The sequence below is a fragment of the Oncorhynchus tshawytscha genome, linkage group LG15 (genome assembly GCF_018296145.1).
Source record: "Oncorhynchus tshawytscha isolate Ot180627B linkage group LG15, Otsh_v2.0, whole genome shotgun sequence".
In the NCBI taxonomy this organism is placed as follows: domain Eukaryota; kingdom Metazoa; phylum Chordata; class Actinopteri; order Salmoniformes; family Salmonidae; genus Oncorhynchus; species Oncorhynchus tshawytscha.
The window spans coordinates 29954781-29972685 of record NC_056443.1 but is presented as its reverse complement, the minus strand read 5'-3'; the positions used below and the strand labels follow the sequence as shown (position 1 = coordinate 29972685).

General features: G+C 46.9%; 1 protein-coding gene across 1 annotated transcript in view; it reads right to left on the bottom strand.

Annotated features, from left to right (window-relative positions):
* The window catches only part of LOC112214895 (ankyrin-2-like), a 192760-nt gene that overhangs the window by 100974 nt on the left and 73881 nt on the right, over positions 1-17905 (bottom strand). Inside the window, 2 exon segments of the mRNA XM_042298414.1 lie at positions 1753-1808; positions 1811-1850. Coding sequence (XP_042154348.1) covers positions 1753-1808; positions 1811-1850 — 96 coding nt within the window.

Here is a 17905-nt window from a genome sequence, read left to right as displayed (position 1 = left end):
GATGTCAAAATACACACTTAAAATGAGACATGTACAGTATAAACAATCAAACACGACCCAGTGAATGATGTTCAACACAAGACGAGTCAGTCCTGGATATTGAGTAGTATTAAACAGTTATTTGGAGAGGCACCTCAAATGGCACCATGTCAGCCATTCAAACACTAACCACGAGGCAAAAACACCAACTGTATATTCAACCCCAAAGCCAATTCTTGTTTTGGCCGCCTTTCCTTCCAGTTCTCGGCTGCCAATGACTGGAACGAACTGCAAAAATCACTGAAGCTGGAGACTCATATCTCCCTCACTAGCTTTAAGCACCAGCTGTCAGAGCAGCTCACAGATCACAGCACCTGTACATGGCCCATCTGTAAACAGCCCATCCAACTACCTCATCCCCATGCTATATTTATTTATTTATCTGGCTCCTTTGCACCCCAGTATCTCTACTTGCACTTTAATCTTCTGCACATCTACCATTCCAGTGTTTAATTGCTATATTGTAATTACTTCGCCACCGTGGCCTATTTATTGCCTTACCTCCCTTGTCCTACCTCATTTGCACAAACTGTATATAGACTTTTACTACTGTATTATTGACTGTATGTTTTGTTTATTCCATGTGTAACTCTGTGTTGTTGTACGTGTCAAACTGCTTTGCTTTATCTTGGCCAGGTAGCAGTTGTAAATGAGAACTTGTTCTCAACCATCCTACCTGGTTAAATAAAGGTGAAATATATATATATTTAAACTGTATCACAATTCCAGTGGGTCAGAAGTTTACATACACTAAGTTGACTGTGCCTTTAAACAGCTTGGAAAATTCCAAAAAATTATGTCATGGCTTTAGCAGCTTCTACATTGGAGGTGTTGGCCAGGTCGCGGTTGCCTACCTGTTGCCTACCTGTTGCCTACCTGTTGCCTACCTGTTGCCTACCTGTTGCCTACCTGTTGCCTACCTGTTGCCTACCTGGTTAAATAAAGTTGAAATAAATAAATAAATAAAAAATATATATTTATTAAAGTGTTGAATCTACATTTCAACATCTAAGAAGTCACACATGTAGCTTAGAAGGAATATGGCTTCTCCATTTCCACAGCTTGGCATTACTACCTCCATTTACATTGAAACTAGCTGTATCCCCTTTCCTGCCTGCTACACCCCAGTACTCTGAAGTATTCTCTAGAGTGCCCCTTCATGTGACAGCATTAGGTTAGTTACAGTGCATTGAGGTCAGTGGGATATGGCTGACTGCCCTGGGTATCGTAGTATAGTCTCACTGTGAAAAGGTTATGAGTCAGGTTAATGAAGGACTACAGCCGATCCAGGATTTTGACCTGGTTAACCCCGTGTGTGACACTTTATCCACGCTTCGGGTCCCTAATTTGCAGAACCGATACCTTTTCTGAGAAATGCATCCCATTTTTTGGGGGTTATTTGAAAGATTCGATCCCAGTTGGAAAGTACAACATCAAGTCAAAACAAAACAATGCACAGTTATCGGATTTCACCGCTGAAGAAAAACAAAACCTGATGTCATCTTTGGAGTGCTTTCACTGGATTATGATCTTAAGTCCAAAGCAGCTGAGAGAAATATAATTTAAAAACCTGGCCAGAATTCAAGCTCCTAACAACTCTTTCACAAATCTGCCTCTACTCAGCTGTGGATGAATTAATAGACTACCTACCTGTGCTACGCTCATACTGTGCTAGCCTCACATACTGTACGGTAGAACGGTAAGGGAACCCACCTTGGTGGACGAGTCCACAGCAGAGCCTCTCTCCAGCAGCTCCTGGACCAGCTCCAATGGCCCTCCTTAGCTGCCAGGTGCAAAGCGTTGAGCCCATTCTGAGGAAGAAGAGAAGAAGGGACACACACACAGAAGATAGGTCAACTTCAAAACAAAATGGACGATTGACACAAAAATAAAAAAAGGAACGAGAGAAGTGACTGGGTGTACCTCAAGGTCCATAACCTAAAGGTGCCCCTCTCCCTCTCTCGCTCTCACTCCCGCTCCCTCCCTCTCCCTCTCTCTCTCGCTCTCCCTCCCTCCCGCTCCCTCCCTCCCGCTCCCTCCCTCCCTCTCTCGCTCTCCCTCCCTCCCTCCCTCCCCTCTCTCACTCTCCCTCTCTCGCTCTCCCTCCCTCCCCACCTCTCCCCTCTCTCGCTCTCCCTCCCTCTCCCTCTCTCTCCTCTCCCCTCTCTCTCTCTCTCTCTCTCTCCCCCGCTCCCTCCCTCTCCCTCTCTCCCTGCCGCTCCCTCCCTCTCCCTCCCTCTCGCTCTCCCTCCCTCCCGCTCCCTCCTTCTCCCTCTCTCGCTCTCCCTCCCTCTCCCTCTCTCCCTCCCTCTCCCTCTCTCTCTCTCTCTTGGCTGTAAAACCGTGTTGTCTACTTTCTCGCTTGACGGGGTGACATAGAAATATCAAAGCCACTACTGGAGGTTAGAATTTGCACTGTGTCACGATGGTGGTGGACTAGGGCCAGACCAGGATTTACTATGTAGGCCTGGTGTTATTAATAAAGCCTATCAGTGCGCGCGCGTGTGTGTGTGTGTGCGCGTGTGCGCGTGCGTGTGTGTGGCAGTCTGGTGTTTGCTTGGTGTGTGATTAAGTTCATTGAATGCAAAACTCCCCAGAACAGCAGAGTCAGGCATTACTGGGACTTGTGCATGGCTAGTCTACCTATTAAGCATGGACGGTAGCTGTATATACCGTATACCAGAATATTTGTAAATAGCCACAGGATGTTTTTTTCAATACCGTCAAAACTATTTTTTTTTTATTTTTATTTTTATACATTTGAATATTTGTAGCTACTTAAGTAAATAACTGTAGTCAACTTGTGTAATGCGTTAGGAGATAAAAAGATTGCTTTCTTCATTTCAACTGTCACATCATTTTTCACTATGAAGCTTGCCAATAGTCCCCAGTCACGTGCTGTTTGTTTACGAGCACACAATTACGAGAGACCGGAGCCTTGTGAGTCACTCACTGTTGTGCAGCATGGGTGATGTACTTACAGTATAGAATTCACAACTAAATGTTTGCCAGCTAAATATCTTTTAACTATTAAGTTAACTGTCTAAAATATGCTAAATGCTCTGCAGTTAAGCACTTAATTTGCTAATTTAGTAGCTGGTTAGCTATCTAGCTAAGTGATTAGCTTCTTCCAAAATCAAGCGTCGCTTGGTAACAGCAGAGAATTCCTTCCTGGATCAAGAGCCTTGCTGTGCAGCAAACTGGGAGCATCATTTGTTTGTTCCTTGTATAACTCTATGAGCTGGGATGTCTGTCCTGCAAATACTTTAGGTCAGAGAATGTATAAAATGTTTGCAATGCGTGTTTAGTTAGCATTCTCTATGAGATTTTATATATACATGTTAGCATTGCTAAGGCTCAGTAGTGTTTGAAAATAGCACCCATTGTGTTCAGGAATGACAGAATATCCCAGTATGGCACAAGGTCGATTTGTATGGCACAAGGTCGATTTGAAGGTATGACAATCTGGATACCACCCAAGCATTTCCTTTCCAGACACCCATAAGACCTGACCCTAGATCAGAACATCCGTCCAAGACTAACTCAGATATATCAAGACTCAGATATACCAACAGGTCCCAGTTCAATTGGCTAAAGACTAGGTGATTTCCCTCTGTGTAATTGCGGTCCTGAACCTAATAAAAGATTGTTGTTGGGGCTATAAATAGATCCTAAATGCCTGGGAAGGAAAGAAATGAAGATTAAATGTCAATATCACTCTAGGCAGATTACCCTGTGGATTAAGGAACCCAAGCGTTAATTCCCAAAACACCACAACATGAGGGGATGATTGACAGAATAGGCATGACGGACGGAGCCAATGAGAGAGGAGAGAAATTAAGGTTCCGGGAGGTAAAGAGAGTTTGGCCAATGAGAAGGAGGGAGGATTGAGATGATGAAAGGAAAGCATGACTACTATTGTTTCCCTCATGAATGGCCCTCTTTCAGTCTAATGAAATGTTGTTGTGGATGTAGTGAAATGCTTGAGTTCCTAGCTCCAACAGTGCAGCAACATCTAACAATACACAACAATACACACACATTTAAAAGAAAAATAATTGAATTACGAAATATATAAATATTAGGAAGAGCAATGTCGTAGTCTGGAGTGTAAATATCTATCTAATAGCAGAAGGAGAAGAGTTATAGGGTTATAGTACTCTGTCTTGTGGGCCGGGGGGCGAGTACCAGTGACCCAGCACTGATTCAACTACTCTTTCACCAGGGAGAATATGTCTAGTGTTTCAAAAGGGCCGCTCAGTCAATATGTAATCTCCTCTGTAGCCTGGTCAGCCCAAACAGACTATGTCACACGGACCCTGCTTATAATGAACTGAACCGCTCCTGAGGGTCCCTGTACTTAAAGCAAGGCCCCCCCATCGACGGGAGAAACTATGTTTAGGACTGGTAGTGAGAATAAATGGGTATACTCTACACATGTCTACAAAAGAAGTGTGTCATATATTCTACAAGAAAAGTGTGGGATGTTTTGTGCACTGCCCTGAAGGAGCCTGTTGTATAACATAGAGGGAGGCGGAAAGACACGCTGCATTTGACGTAGAAGGATGCACCACCTGCTCACTTAGCCTGTCACTTAGCAGCGAAAACCAGCTCTATTTCCAGCTCTATTTCAGTATTGTTTAATTGTAGGGCCTTGCTCCAATACTGTACTGAAGGCAAAATGTAGAGGGTAGACAAACACCTTACAAACTCCCTGTAGAGGTCACAGTTGTAAATGAGAACTTGTTCTCAAATAGCCTACCTGGTTAAATAAAGGTTAAAAAAATCTCCTCAGAGATGTAATTCGGGATAACTGAGGTCCACACTCCAGTCTAGTTGGTGGTGGTAATGCACCTTAAAGTTGGATGCCCACCGCCATATAAAGTCCAAAGAAGAAGAAGAAGCCGGAAGGAGGAGAGATACCCAGAAACAAACTTTTACCCTTTTATCTGTGGATTAATTGTTGGAGTAGAGGACCTTGTGCATTTCAGGTAAAATAACAACCAAATGTTTATATTCCAGGACAAATTAGCTAGCAACAGCAAGCTAGCTAGCTAGCTAAATTGCCATAAATGTTTAATGCTTTTTGACCTGTCCCCAAATTAATGTAGTTGGTTCAGAGTTAATTTTGATATTCAACCTGTTTGTCCTGATTGAGTCTGATGGGGGTGGACAAAATCAACATACGTGCACAAGCATTGTGGTTAGCAGGTCAGGCTGCACACGCTGTTCTCTCATCAAGTCATCATATTTTCACCCATTAGACTATCCTCAATTGAATCTTGTCTTTACTAATATATAACATTAGTTTTGATTTAGAATGACCCATTATCAAATGGACAGGAACAGGAACAAGACAAAAATACATGTCATCCATATGCACTGGAATAGTGAATGGAGGCCACTTTCCTGCCTGTATGTTTAGTCAATGGAGGCCACTTTCCTGCCTGTATGTTTAGTGAATGGAGGCCACTTTCCTGCCTGTATGTTTAGCGAATGGAGGCCACTGTCCTGCCTGTATGTTTAGCGAATGAAGGCCACTGTCCTGCCTGTATGTTTAACGATTGGAGGCCACTGTCCTGCCTGTATGTTTAGTCAATGGAGGCCACTTTCCTGCCTGTATGTTTAGTGAAGGGAGGCCACTTTCCTGCCTGTACGTTTAGCAAATGGAGGCCACTTTCCTGTCTGTATGTTTAGCGAATGGAGGCCACTTTCCTGCCTGTATGTTTAGCGAATGGAGGCCACTTTCCGCCTGTATGTTTAGTGAATGGAGGCCACTTTCCTGCCTGTATGTTTAGCGAATGGAGGCCACTGTCCTGCCTGTATGTTTAGCGAATGAAGGCCACTGTCCTGCCTGTATGTTTAACGATTGGAGGCCACTGTCCTGCCTGTATGTTTAGTCAATGGAGGCCACTTTCCTGCCTGTATGTTTAGTGAAGGGAGGCCACTTTCCTGCCTGTACGTTTAGCAAATGGAGGCCACTTTCCTGTCTGTATGTTTAGCGAATGGAGGCCACTTTCCTGCCTGTATGTTTAGCGAATGGAGGCCACTTTCCTGCCTGTATGTTTTTCACTCGTGGATAGGCTGCTCTGGTTATTTTGCTGTGTGACAGGTGATATTCTCCAATTTGGGAAACCAAGGGAAATCTGTTCGGGAACATTGATAATAACATGATTTCAAAACAAAACATATTTCATTAAACTGTTGACAGCCCCTCTCTCTGCTCATTGGAGATTGGAACAGGGAGAGGTGAGATGGAAATGCATGGTGGTAAGATATTCTGTAGCTAAAGGTAATGTTTCAGCCTATTAATTATGAAAATATATTTAAAAAAATCCCTATTACTAGGATATTCAAAACCAAATACAAATTCATTATAATTATAGGCTAGACCACATATGTACCAAATCTGTCTTTATTTTATATTTTTCTGCCATGTCTAATATGCGGTAGGCTAATGGCCTTAAAAACGTATTTTAATAGTTTTTTTCAGGCTTGGGCACAATAGGCCTATACATATATGTAGAAGCTCCAATATGCATCAGAGTGTTTTGAATGAATCATCACCTTAGAAAGCGCTGTCCATTTCGTTGTGTTAGGCTTTGAAACAACATCCACAACAACCATGTTTTCCATTCAGTTTCAACCTGTTGTTGAACTTCTTTATTCAAATTGATTAATCACAGTGAGGTGACTTTTTAAAGCATGATACTGTTTTGATGATAAGTGTTTGATGTGATTTTTGATAGCATTTGCATTGATGTCAGCGTGGTTAGAGGGACAATAGAGCCCTGAGCACCAGACCATTAGGTCTGATGGTTGTTAGTGAGTTGAGTCCTACTAACACATGTCCAGAGTGCATAAAAGGAGATTACCGTGACTCAACGGCCACATAGAATTTGACTGAGGTCACCAAAACAGCCCTAGAAAAGAGTACTCCCAGGAGTACTCACAACTAGCATAACTACCAACTAATCAACATGCAGATAGAGTTAGGATAAAAAGAGTTATCATTATGGACTATAGTTCCATAATAAATGGATGACTTATTCATCGCAAGGCAGTTAAAAGGTTACAGTAGGCAGAGGTAACTGGCTAACAGGAGGACCAGGGTAACAGGGGTAAACTGGCTAACAGGAGGACCAGGGTAACAGGGGTAACTGGGTAACAGTAGGACCAGGGTAACAGTAGGACCAGGGTAACAGGGGTAACTGGGTAACAGTAGGAACAGGGGTAACTGGGTAACATGTAGGACAAGGGTAACAGAGGTAACTGGGTAACAGGAGGACCAGGGTAACAGGGGTAACTGGGTAACAGTAGGACCAGGGTAACAGGGGTAACTGGGTAACAGGAGGACCAGGGTAACAGGGGTAACTGGGTAACAGTAGGACCAGGGTAACAGGGGTAACTGGGTAACAGGAGGACCAGGGTAACAAGGGTAAGTGGGTAACAGGAGGACCAGGGTAACAGGGTTAACAAGGGTAACTGGCTAACAGTAGGACCAGAGGTAACTGGGTAACAGTAGGACCAGGGTAACAAGGGTAACTGGGTAACAGTAGGACCAGGGTAACAGGGGTAACAAGGGTAACTTGCTAACAGGAGGACCAGGGTAACAGGGGTAACTGGCTAACAGGAGGACCAGGGTAACAGAGGTAACTGGGTAACAGTAGGACCAGGGTAACAGGGTAACTGGGTAACAGGAGGACCAGGGTAACAGGGGTAACTGGCTAACAGGAGGACCAGGGTAACAGAGGTAACTGGGTAACAGTAGGACCAGGGTAACAGGGGTAACTGGGTAACAGTAGGACCAGGGTAACAGGGGTAACAAGGGTAACTGGCTAACAGGAGGACCAGGGTAACAGAGGTAACTGGGTAACAGTAGGACCAGGGTAACAGGGGTAACTGGGTAACAGGAGGACCAGGGTAACAGGGGTAACTGGGTAACAGGAGGACCAGGGTAACAGAGGTAACTGGGTAACAGTAGGACCAGGGTAACAGGGGTAACTGGGTAACAGGAGGACCAGGGTAACAGGGGTAACTGGGTAACAGGAGGACCAGGGTAACAGAGGTAACTGGGTAACAGTAGGACCAGGGTAACAGGGGTAACTGGCTAACAGTAGGACCAGGGTAACAGGGGTAACTGGGTAACAGGAGGACCAGGGTAACAGGGGTAACTGGGTAACAGGAGGACCAGGGTAACAGGGGTAACTGGGTAACAGGAGGACCAGGATAACAGGGGTAACAAGGGTAACTGGGTAACAGTAGGACCAGGGTAACAGGGGTAACTGGCTAACAGTAGGACCAGGGTAACAGGGGTAACAAGGGTAACTGGGTAACAGGAGGACCAGGGTAACAGGGGTAACAAGGGTAACTGGGTAACAGTAGGACCAGGGTAACAGGGGTAACTGGGTAACAGGAGGACCAGGGGTAACTGGGTAACAGTAGGACCAGGGTAACAGGGGTAACTGGGTAACAGTAGGACCAGGGTAACAGGGGTAACTGGGTAACAGTAGGACCAGGGTAACAGGGGTAACTGGCTAACAGGAGGACCAGGGTAACAGGGGTAACTGGGTAACAGGAGGACCAGGGTAACAGGGGTAACTGGGTAACAGTAGGACCAGGGTAACAGGGGTAACTGGGTAACAGTAGGACCAGGGTAACAGGGGTAACTGGGTAACAGGAGGACTAGGGTAACAGGGATAAACTGGGTAACAGTAGGACCAGGGTAACAGAGGTAACTGGGTAACAGTAGGACCAGGGTAACAGGGGTAACTGGGTAACAGTAGGACCAGGGTAACAGGGGTAACTGGGTAACAGCAGGACCAGGGTAACAGGGATAAACTGGGTAACCGTAGGACCAGGGTAACAGGGATAAACTGGGTAACAGGAGGACGAGGGTAACAGGGATAAACTGGGTAACAGTAGGACCAGGGTAACAGGGGTAACTGGGTAACAGGAGGACCAGGGTAACAGGGGTAACAAGGGTAACTGGGTAACAGGAGGACCAGGGTAACAGGGAAACTGGGTAACAGGAGGACCAGGGTAACGGGGTAACATGGGTTACAGGGGTAACAAGGATAACTGGGTAACAGGAGGACCAGGGTAACGGGGTAACTGGGTAACAGTAGGACCAGGGTAACAGGGGTAACTGGGTAACAGGAGGACCAGAGTAAAGGGAAACTGGGTAACAGGAGGACCAGGGTAACGGGGTAACATGGGTAACAGGGGTAACAAGGGTTACAGGGGTAACAAGGATAACTGGGTAACAGGAGGACCAGGGTAACGGGGTAACTGGGTAACAGTAGGACCAGGGTAACAGGGGTAACTGGGTAACAGGAGGACCAGAGTAACGGGGAAACTGGGTAACAGGGGTAACGGGGTAACAAGGGTAACTGGGTAACAGGAGGACTAGGGTAACAGGGGTAACTGGGTAACAGGAGAACCAGGGTAACAGGGGTAACTGGGTAACAGGAAGACCAGGGTAACAGGGGTAACTGTGTAACAGGAGGACCAGGGCAACTGGAGTGACTGGGTAACAGGAGGACCAGGGTAACAGGGGTAACAAGGGTAAATGGGTAACAGGAGGACCAGTGTTACAGGGGTGACTGGGTAACAGGAGGACCAGGGTAACGGGGTAACTGGGTAACAGTAGGACCAGGGTAACAGGGGTAACTGGGTAACAGGAGGACCAGAGTAACGGGAAACTGGGTAACAGGAGGACCAGGGTAACGGGGTAACACGGGTAACAGGGGTAACAAGGGTTACAGGGGTAACAAGGATAACTGGGTAACAGGAGGACCAGGGTAACAGGGGTAACTGGGTAACAGGAGGACCAGGGTAACAGGGGTAACTGGGTAACAGGAGGACCAGGGTAACAGGGGTAACGGGGTAACATGGGTTACAGGGGTAACAAGGGTAACTGGGTAACAGGAGGACCAGGGTAACAGGGGTAACTGGGTAACAGGAGAACCAGGGTAACAGGGGTAACTGGGTAACAGGAGGACCAGGGTAACAGGGGTAACTGTGTAACAGGAGGACCAGGGTAACTGGGGTGACTGTGTAACAGGAGGACCAGGGTAACAGGGAAAACAAGGGTAAATGGGTAACAGGAGGACCAGTGTTACAGGGGTGACTGGGTAACAGGAGGACCAGGGTAACGGGGTAACTGGGTAACAGTAGGACCAGGGTAACAGGGGTAACTGGGTAACAGGAGGACCAGGGTAACGGGGTAACATGGGTAACAGGGTAACAAGGGTTACAGGGGTAACAAGGATAACTGGGTAACAGGAGGACCAGGGTAACATGGGTAACTGGGTAACAGGAGGACCAGGGTAACAAGGGTAACAGGAGGACCAGGGTTACAGGGGTAACAGGGGTAACTGGGTAACAGGAGGACCAGGGTAACAGGGGTAACAGGGGTCACTGGGTAACAGGAGGACCAGGGTAACAGGGGTAACTGGGTAACAGGAGGACCAGGGTAACGGGGTAACAAGGGTAACAGGAGGACCAGGGTTACAGGGGTAACGGGTAAATGGGTAACAGGAGGACCAGGGTAACAGGGGTAACAGGGTAACAGGAGGACCATGGTAACAGGGGTAACTGGGTAACAGGAGGACCAGTGTAACAGGGGTAACTGGGTAACAGGAGGACCAGGGTTACAGGGGTAACGGGGTAACACGGGTTACAGGGGTAACAAGGGTTACAGGGGTAACAAGGGTAACTGGGTAACAGTAGGACCAGAGGTAACTGGGTAACAGTAGGACCAGGGTAACAAGGGTAACTGGGTAACAGTAGGACCAGGGTAACAGGGGTAACAAGGGTAACTTGCTAACAGGAGGACCAGGGTAACAGGGGTAACTGGCTAACAGGAGGACCAGGTTAACAGAGGTAACTGGGTAACAGTAGGACCAGGGTAACAGGGGTAACTGGGTAACAGGAGGACCAGGGTAACAGGGGTAACTGGCTAACAGGAGGACCAGGGTAACAGAGGTAACTGGGTAACAGTAGGACCAGGGTAACAGGGGTAACTGGGTAACAGGAGGACCAGGGTAACAGGGGTAACTGGCTAACAGGAGGACCAGGGTAACAGAGGTAACTGGGTAACAGTAGGACCAGGGTAACAGGGGTAACAAGGGTAACTGGCTAACAGGAGGACCAGGGTAACAGAGGTAACTGGGTAACAGTAGGACCAGGGTAACAGGGGTAACTGGGTAACAGGAGGACCAGGGTAACAGGGGTAACTGGGTAACAGGAGGACCAGGGTAACAGAGGTAACTGGGTAACAGGAGGACCAGGGTAACAGAGGTAACTGGGTAACAGTAGGACCAGGGTAACAGGGTTAACTGGGTAACAGGAGGACCAGGGTTGCAGGGGTAACTGGGTAACAGGAGGACCAGGGTAACAGAGGTAACTGGGTAACAGTAGGACCAGGGTAACAGGGGTAACTGGCTAACAGTAGGACCAGGGTAACAGGGGTAACTGGGTAACAGGAGGACCAGGGTAACAGGGGTAACTGGGTAACAGGAGGACCAGGGTAACAACGGTAACTGGGTAACAGGAGGACCAGGATAACAGGGGTAACAAGGGTAACTGGGTAACAGTAGGACCAGGGTAACAGGGGTAACTGGCTAACAGTAGGACCAGGGTAACAGGTGTAACAAGAGTAACTGGGTAACAGTAGGACCAGGGTAACAGGGGTAACAAGGGTAACTGGGTAACAGGAGGACCAGGGTAACAGGGGTAACAAGGGTAACTGGGTAACAGTAGGACCAGGGTAACAGGGGTAACTGGGTAACAGGAGGACCAGGGGTAACTGGGTAACAGTAGGACCAGGGTAACAGGGGTAACTGGGTAACAGTAGGACCAGGGTAACAGGGGTAACTGGGTAACAGTAGGACCAGGGTAACAGGGGTAACTGGCTAACAGGAGGACCAGGGTAACAAGGATAACTGGGTAACAGGAGGACCAGGGTAACATGGGTAACTGGGTAACAGGAGGACCAGGGTAACAAGGGTAACTGGGTAACAGGAGGACCAGGGTAACAGGGGTAACTGGGTAACAGTAGGACCAGGGTAACAGGGGTAACTGGGTAATAGGAGGACTAGGGTAACAGGGATAAACTGGGTAACAGTAGGACCAGGGTAACAGAGGTAACTGGGTAACAGTAGGACCAGGGTAACAGAGGTAACTGGGTAACAGTAGGACCAGGGTAACAGGGGTAACTGGGTAACAGTAGGACCAGGGTAACAGGGGTAACTGGGTAACAGCAGGACCAGGGTAACAGGGATAAACTGGGTAACCGTAGGACCAGGGTAACAGGGATAAACTGGGTAACAGTAGGACCAGGGTAACAGGGGTAACTGGGTAACAGGAGGACCAGGGTAACAGGGGTAACAAGGGTAACTGGGTAACAGGAGGACCAGGGTAACAGGGGTAACAAGGGTAACTGGGTAACAGGAGGACCAGGGTAACAGGGAAACTGGGTAACAGGAGGACCAGGGTAACAGGGGTAACTGGGTAACAGGAGGACCAGGGTAACAGGGGTAACAAGGGTAACTGGGTAACAGGAGGACCAGGGTAACAGGGAAACTGGGTAACAGGAGGACCAGGGTAACGGGGTAACATGGGTAACAAGGGTTACAGGGGTAACAAGGATAACTGGGTAACAGGAGGACCAGGGTAACGGGGTAACTGGGTAACAGTAGGACCAGGGTAACAGGGGTAACTGGGTAACAGGAGGACAGAGTAACGGGGAAACTGGGTAACAGGAGGACCAGGGTAACGGGGTAACATGGGTAACAGGGGTAACAAGGGTTACAGGGGTAACAAGGATAACTGGGTAACAGGAGGACCAGGGTAACGGGGTAACTGGGTAACAGTAGGACCAGGGTAACAGGGGTAACTGGGTAACAGGAGGACCAGAGTAACGGGGAAACTGGGTAACAGGAGGGGGTAACACGGGTAACAGGGGTAACAAGGGTAACTGGGTAACAGGAGGACCAGGGTAACAGGGGTAACTGGGTAACAGGAGAACCAGGGTAACAGGGGTAACTGGGTAACAGGAGGACCAGGGTAACAGGGGTAACTGTGTAACAGGAGGATCAGGGCAACTGGAGTGACTGGGTAACAGGAGGACCAGGTTAACAGGGGTAACAAGGGTAAATGGGTAACAGGAGGACCAGTGTTACAGGGGTGACTGGGTAACAGGAGGACCAGGGTAACGGGGTAACTGGGTAACAGTAGGACCAGGGTAACAGGGGTAACTGGGTAACAGGAGGACCAAAGTAACGGGGAAACTGGGTAACAGGAGGACCAGGGTAACGGGGTAACACGGGTAACACGGGTAACAAGGGTTACAGGGGTAACAAGGATAACTGGGTAACAGGAGGACCAGGGTAACAGGGGTAACTGGGTAACAGGAGGACCAGGGTAACAGGGGTAACTGGGTAACAGGAGGACCAGGGTAACAGGGGTAACGGGGTAACACGGGTTACAGGGGTAACAAGGGTAACTGGGTAACAGGAGGACCAGGGTAACAGGGGTAACTGGGTAACAGGAGAACCAGGGTAACAGGGGTAACTGGGTAACAGGAGGACCAGGGTAACAGGGGTAACTGTGTAACAGGAGGACCAGGGTAACTGGGGTGACTGGGCAACAGGAGGACCAGGGTAACAGGGAAAACAAGGGTAAATGGGTAACAGGAGGACCAGTGTTACAGGGGTGACTGGGTAACAGGAGGACCAGGGTAACGGGGTAACTGGGTAACAGTAGGACCAGGGTAACAGGGGTAACTGGGTAACAGGAGGACCAGAGTAACAGGGGAAATTGGGTAACAGGAGGACCAGGGTAACAGGGGTAACACGGGTAACAGGGGTAACAAGGGTTACAGGGGTAACAAGGATAACTGGGTAACAGGAGGACCAGGGTAACATGGGTAACTGGGTAACAGGAGGACCAGGGTAACAAGGGTAACTGGGTAACAGGAGGACCAGGGTTACAGGGGTAACAGGGGTAACTGGGTAACAGGAGGACCAGGGTAACAGGGGTAACTGGGTAAGAGGAGGACCAGGGTAACAGGGGTAACTGGGTAACAGGAGGACCAGGATAACGGGGTAACTGGGTAACAGTAGGACCAGGGTTACAGGGGTAACGGGGTTACAAGGGTAACATGAGTAACAGTTTTTTTTCACCTTTATTTAACCAGGTAGGACAGTTGATAACAAGTTCTCATTTACAACTGTGACCTGGCCAAGATAAAGCAAAGCAGTGCGACAAATACAACAACACAGAGTTACACATGGAATAAACAAACATCCAGTCAATAACACAATAGAAAAAAATCTAAATACATTGTATGCATTTGAGTTAAGATTAGGGAGGTAAGGCAATAAATAGGCTGTAGTGGTGAAGTAATTACAATTTAGCAATTAAACACTGGAGTGATAGATGTGCAGGAGATGGATGTGCAAGTAGATATACTGGGGTGCAAAGGAGCAAAAAAATAAATAACAATATGAGGTTGAGGTAGTTGGATGGGCTTTTTACAGATGGGCTATGTACAGGTGCAATGATCTGTAAGCTGCTCTGACAGCTGATGTTTAAAGTTAGTAAGGGAGATATTAGTCTCCAGCTTCAGTGATTTTTGCAATTCATTCCAGTCATTGGCAGCAGCGAACTGGAAGGAAAGGCAGCCAAATGAGGAATTGGTTTTGGGGTGACCAGTGAGATATACCTGCTGGAGCGCATGCTACGGGTGGGTGCTGCTATGGTGACCAGTGAGCTGAGATTAGGCAGGGGTTTACCTAGAAAAGACTTATAGATGACCTGGAGCCAGTGGGTTTGGCGACGAATATGAAGCGAGGGCCAGCCAACGAGAGCATACAGGTCGCAGTAGTGGGTAGTATATGGGGCTTTGGAGACAAAACGTAATAGACAGTGCCATTTAATTTGCCGAGTAGAGTTTTGGAGGCTATTTTATAAATGACATCGCCGAAGTCCAGGATAGGTAGGTAGTATTGTCAGTTTTACAAGGGTATGTTTGGCAGCATGAGTAAAGGATGCTTTGTTGCGAAATAGGAAGCTGATTCCAGATTTAATTTTGGATTGGAGATGCGTAATGTGAGTCTGGAAGGAGAGTTTACAGTCTAACCAGACACCTAGGTATTTGTAATTGTCCACATATTCTAAGTCAGAACCATCCAGTGATGCTGGACGGGTGGGCAGCGATCGGTTGAAGAGCATGCATTTAGTTTTACTTGCATTTAAGAGCATGGCTAACGGGGGTAACAAGGGTAAGAGGGGTAACAAGGGGAACAGGGGGAACAGGTGTGTAGGGTAGTGTACTGTAGTAGTAGTCTGGTTCCATGAGGAGGCCTTGGACACTGATGAAGGTCAAGGGGATGGATGATCAGATGGCTTCAGCCCCACATGCAAACAGTAACAACCACTATCTATCTGTCAGCTGTCAAATACACTCCCTGACATACAGTACATGGCTGTTATCATTACCGTATAGCAATGCCATTTGTATGCGGGTGGTGGAATGCTTGTTGGTTGCTAGGGATGACTGACATACTGTAGATACTTGCGCTTGCAGGTTGCTAGGATGACTGACACAGATTGTTTTTCACTGTGATCCACTTTGCAAAATTGCATTGCCAATACATGTAGATGAGGGTTTAACAATACAGAACACCTTAAGATTGTTCCAGCTTGCTAACTGATACCAACTAGACCATCAGATTCCACATTCACAGCTGTCAATCCATTGATTCTACCTGTCAAATGATATATGAACCCACAGGGGATGTTAGTGAATTAGGGTCCTGTCTCTTCTCCATCTCTGTCTCTGCCTTACACTCACGCAGTTCCTATCTCTCCCATTTGTTGAGGTCACTGTGTGAAGGTCACTGTTCTACGGTAACAGATTCCAGGGAGGGGCGACCGGACTATGGATAGAGAGGGAGGGGTGAGGGTGTCCGGGCATTGGATGAGGGGAGGGAGGGGAGAGACCAGAGAGGATACAGGTAGAGGAGAGCTAGGGTAAGAAAATAGATCAATATAGAAGTATGATAATAGATCAATATAGAGGTAAGATAATAGGTCAGTATAGAGGTAAGATAATAGGTCAGTATAGAGGTAAGATAATAGGTCAGTATAGAGGTAAGATAATAGGTCAGTATAGAGGTAAGATAATAGGTCAGTATAGAGGTAAGATAATAGGCCAGTATAGAGGTAAGATAATAGGCCAGTATAGAGGTAAGATAATAGGCCAGTATAGAGGTAAGATAATAGGCCAGTATAGAGGTAAGATAATAGATCAGTATAGAGGTAAGATAATAGATCAGTATAGAGGTAAGATAATAGATCAATATAGAGGTAAGATATCAGATCAGTATAGAGTTAAGATAATAGGTCAGTATAGAGGTAAGATAATAGATCAATATAGAGGTAAGATAGATAGATAGATCAGTATAGAAGTAAACTAATAGAGAGAGTGTAATGTTTATTGTTCATTTTTAAAATTGTTTAATTCACTTTTGTTTATTATCTATTTCACTTGCTTTGGCAATGTAAACATATGTTTCCCATGCCAATAAAGCCCCTTAAATTGAAATTGAATTGAGAGAGAGAGAAGAGAGGAGAGAGAGAGAGGGATACAGAGCGAGAGAGAGAGGGATATAGAGAGATACAGAGCGAGAGAGAGAGTGATACAGAGAGATACAGATGAGGGGGATACAGAGAGAAGGGGCGAGAGAGAGGGGGATACAGAGAGGATACAGAGAGATACAGAGCGAGGGGAGAGGATACAGAGAGATACAGAGCGAGAGAGAGAGATTGAGGGGGATACAGAGAGAAGGGGATACAGAGAGAGAGATTGAGGGGGATACAGAGAGAAGGGGATACAGAGAGAGAGATTGAGGGGGATACAGAGAGAAGGGGATACAGAGAGAGAGATTGAGGGGGATACAGAGAGAAGGGGATACAGAGAGAGAGATTGAGGGGGATACAGAGAGAAGGGGATACAGAGAGAGAGAAGGGGTACAGAGAGATACAGAGAGAGAGACTCACTCCTCCCCCTACCCTCGTGTCTTCTTTTAACCCTCCCTCCATCTATACATTTACCGTTCTGTTTATTTTACCTGAGGGAGATGCATGGTGAATTCATGAGAGGCCAGAGTGATGGACTCAGAGTAATGGATTTCGACGTTATTGATTCATTGACTTGTCAATGTCAATATTAGCGGTAGCAAAAAGCAAAAGCACATTGCATTTCCCCTGCAAAATTCGCTTGGTCAAAGCTATTGTCAGACATAGCAGTGTTACCTTAAAGTAGAACCTTGTTTAATAATGAAGCCTGGATGACAGAGGCTCTTTACTCCTAATGTAATCACGCTGACAGTCCCCTTCAAGATGACAATGATTACATTTCAGAGTGAACCGCAAAAACTCAGCGCTCAGGAGACTGGGCCAATCCCTCTCTTAATCTGAGAACAATGTCAATTGTAGAGTGCTAGAGTGTAGTGATTTTTATTACAGCCAAATAGTCAAATGTTTTGTAATTAATCACTAACAGCTCAATCCACGCTGAGCACATTACACACATTATGTGGTTGCCATAGCTCCCAAAGAGCAAAATATTTTTGCTATATAGTTCCTCCCTATGGACAGAGACAGAACAGCAACACCAAGGTCACCCTGTCACTGTAGATGGATTGGCGTTAAGACTTATGATCAAACACACGATTGCAAGAGCTAAATGTGTTATTGAAGAGAAGGTAGGAGATGGGAGAGGCTGATTGCCTGGGTGACTGGGAAGAGGACTGGCAGACATTGTGGCTCCACAGAGACCCACAGCCGCAGAGAC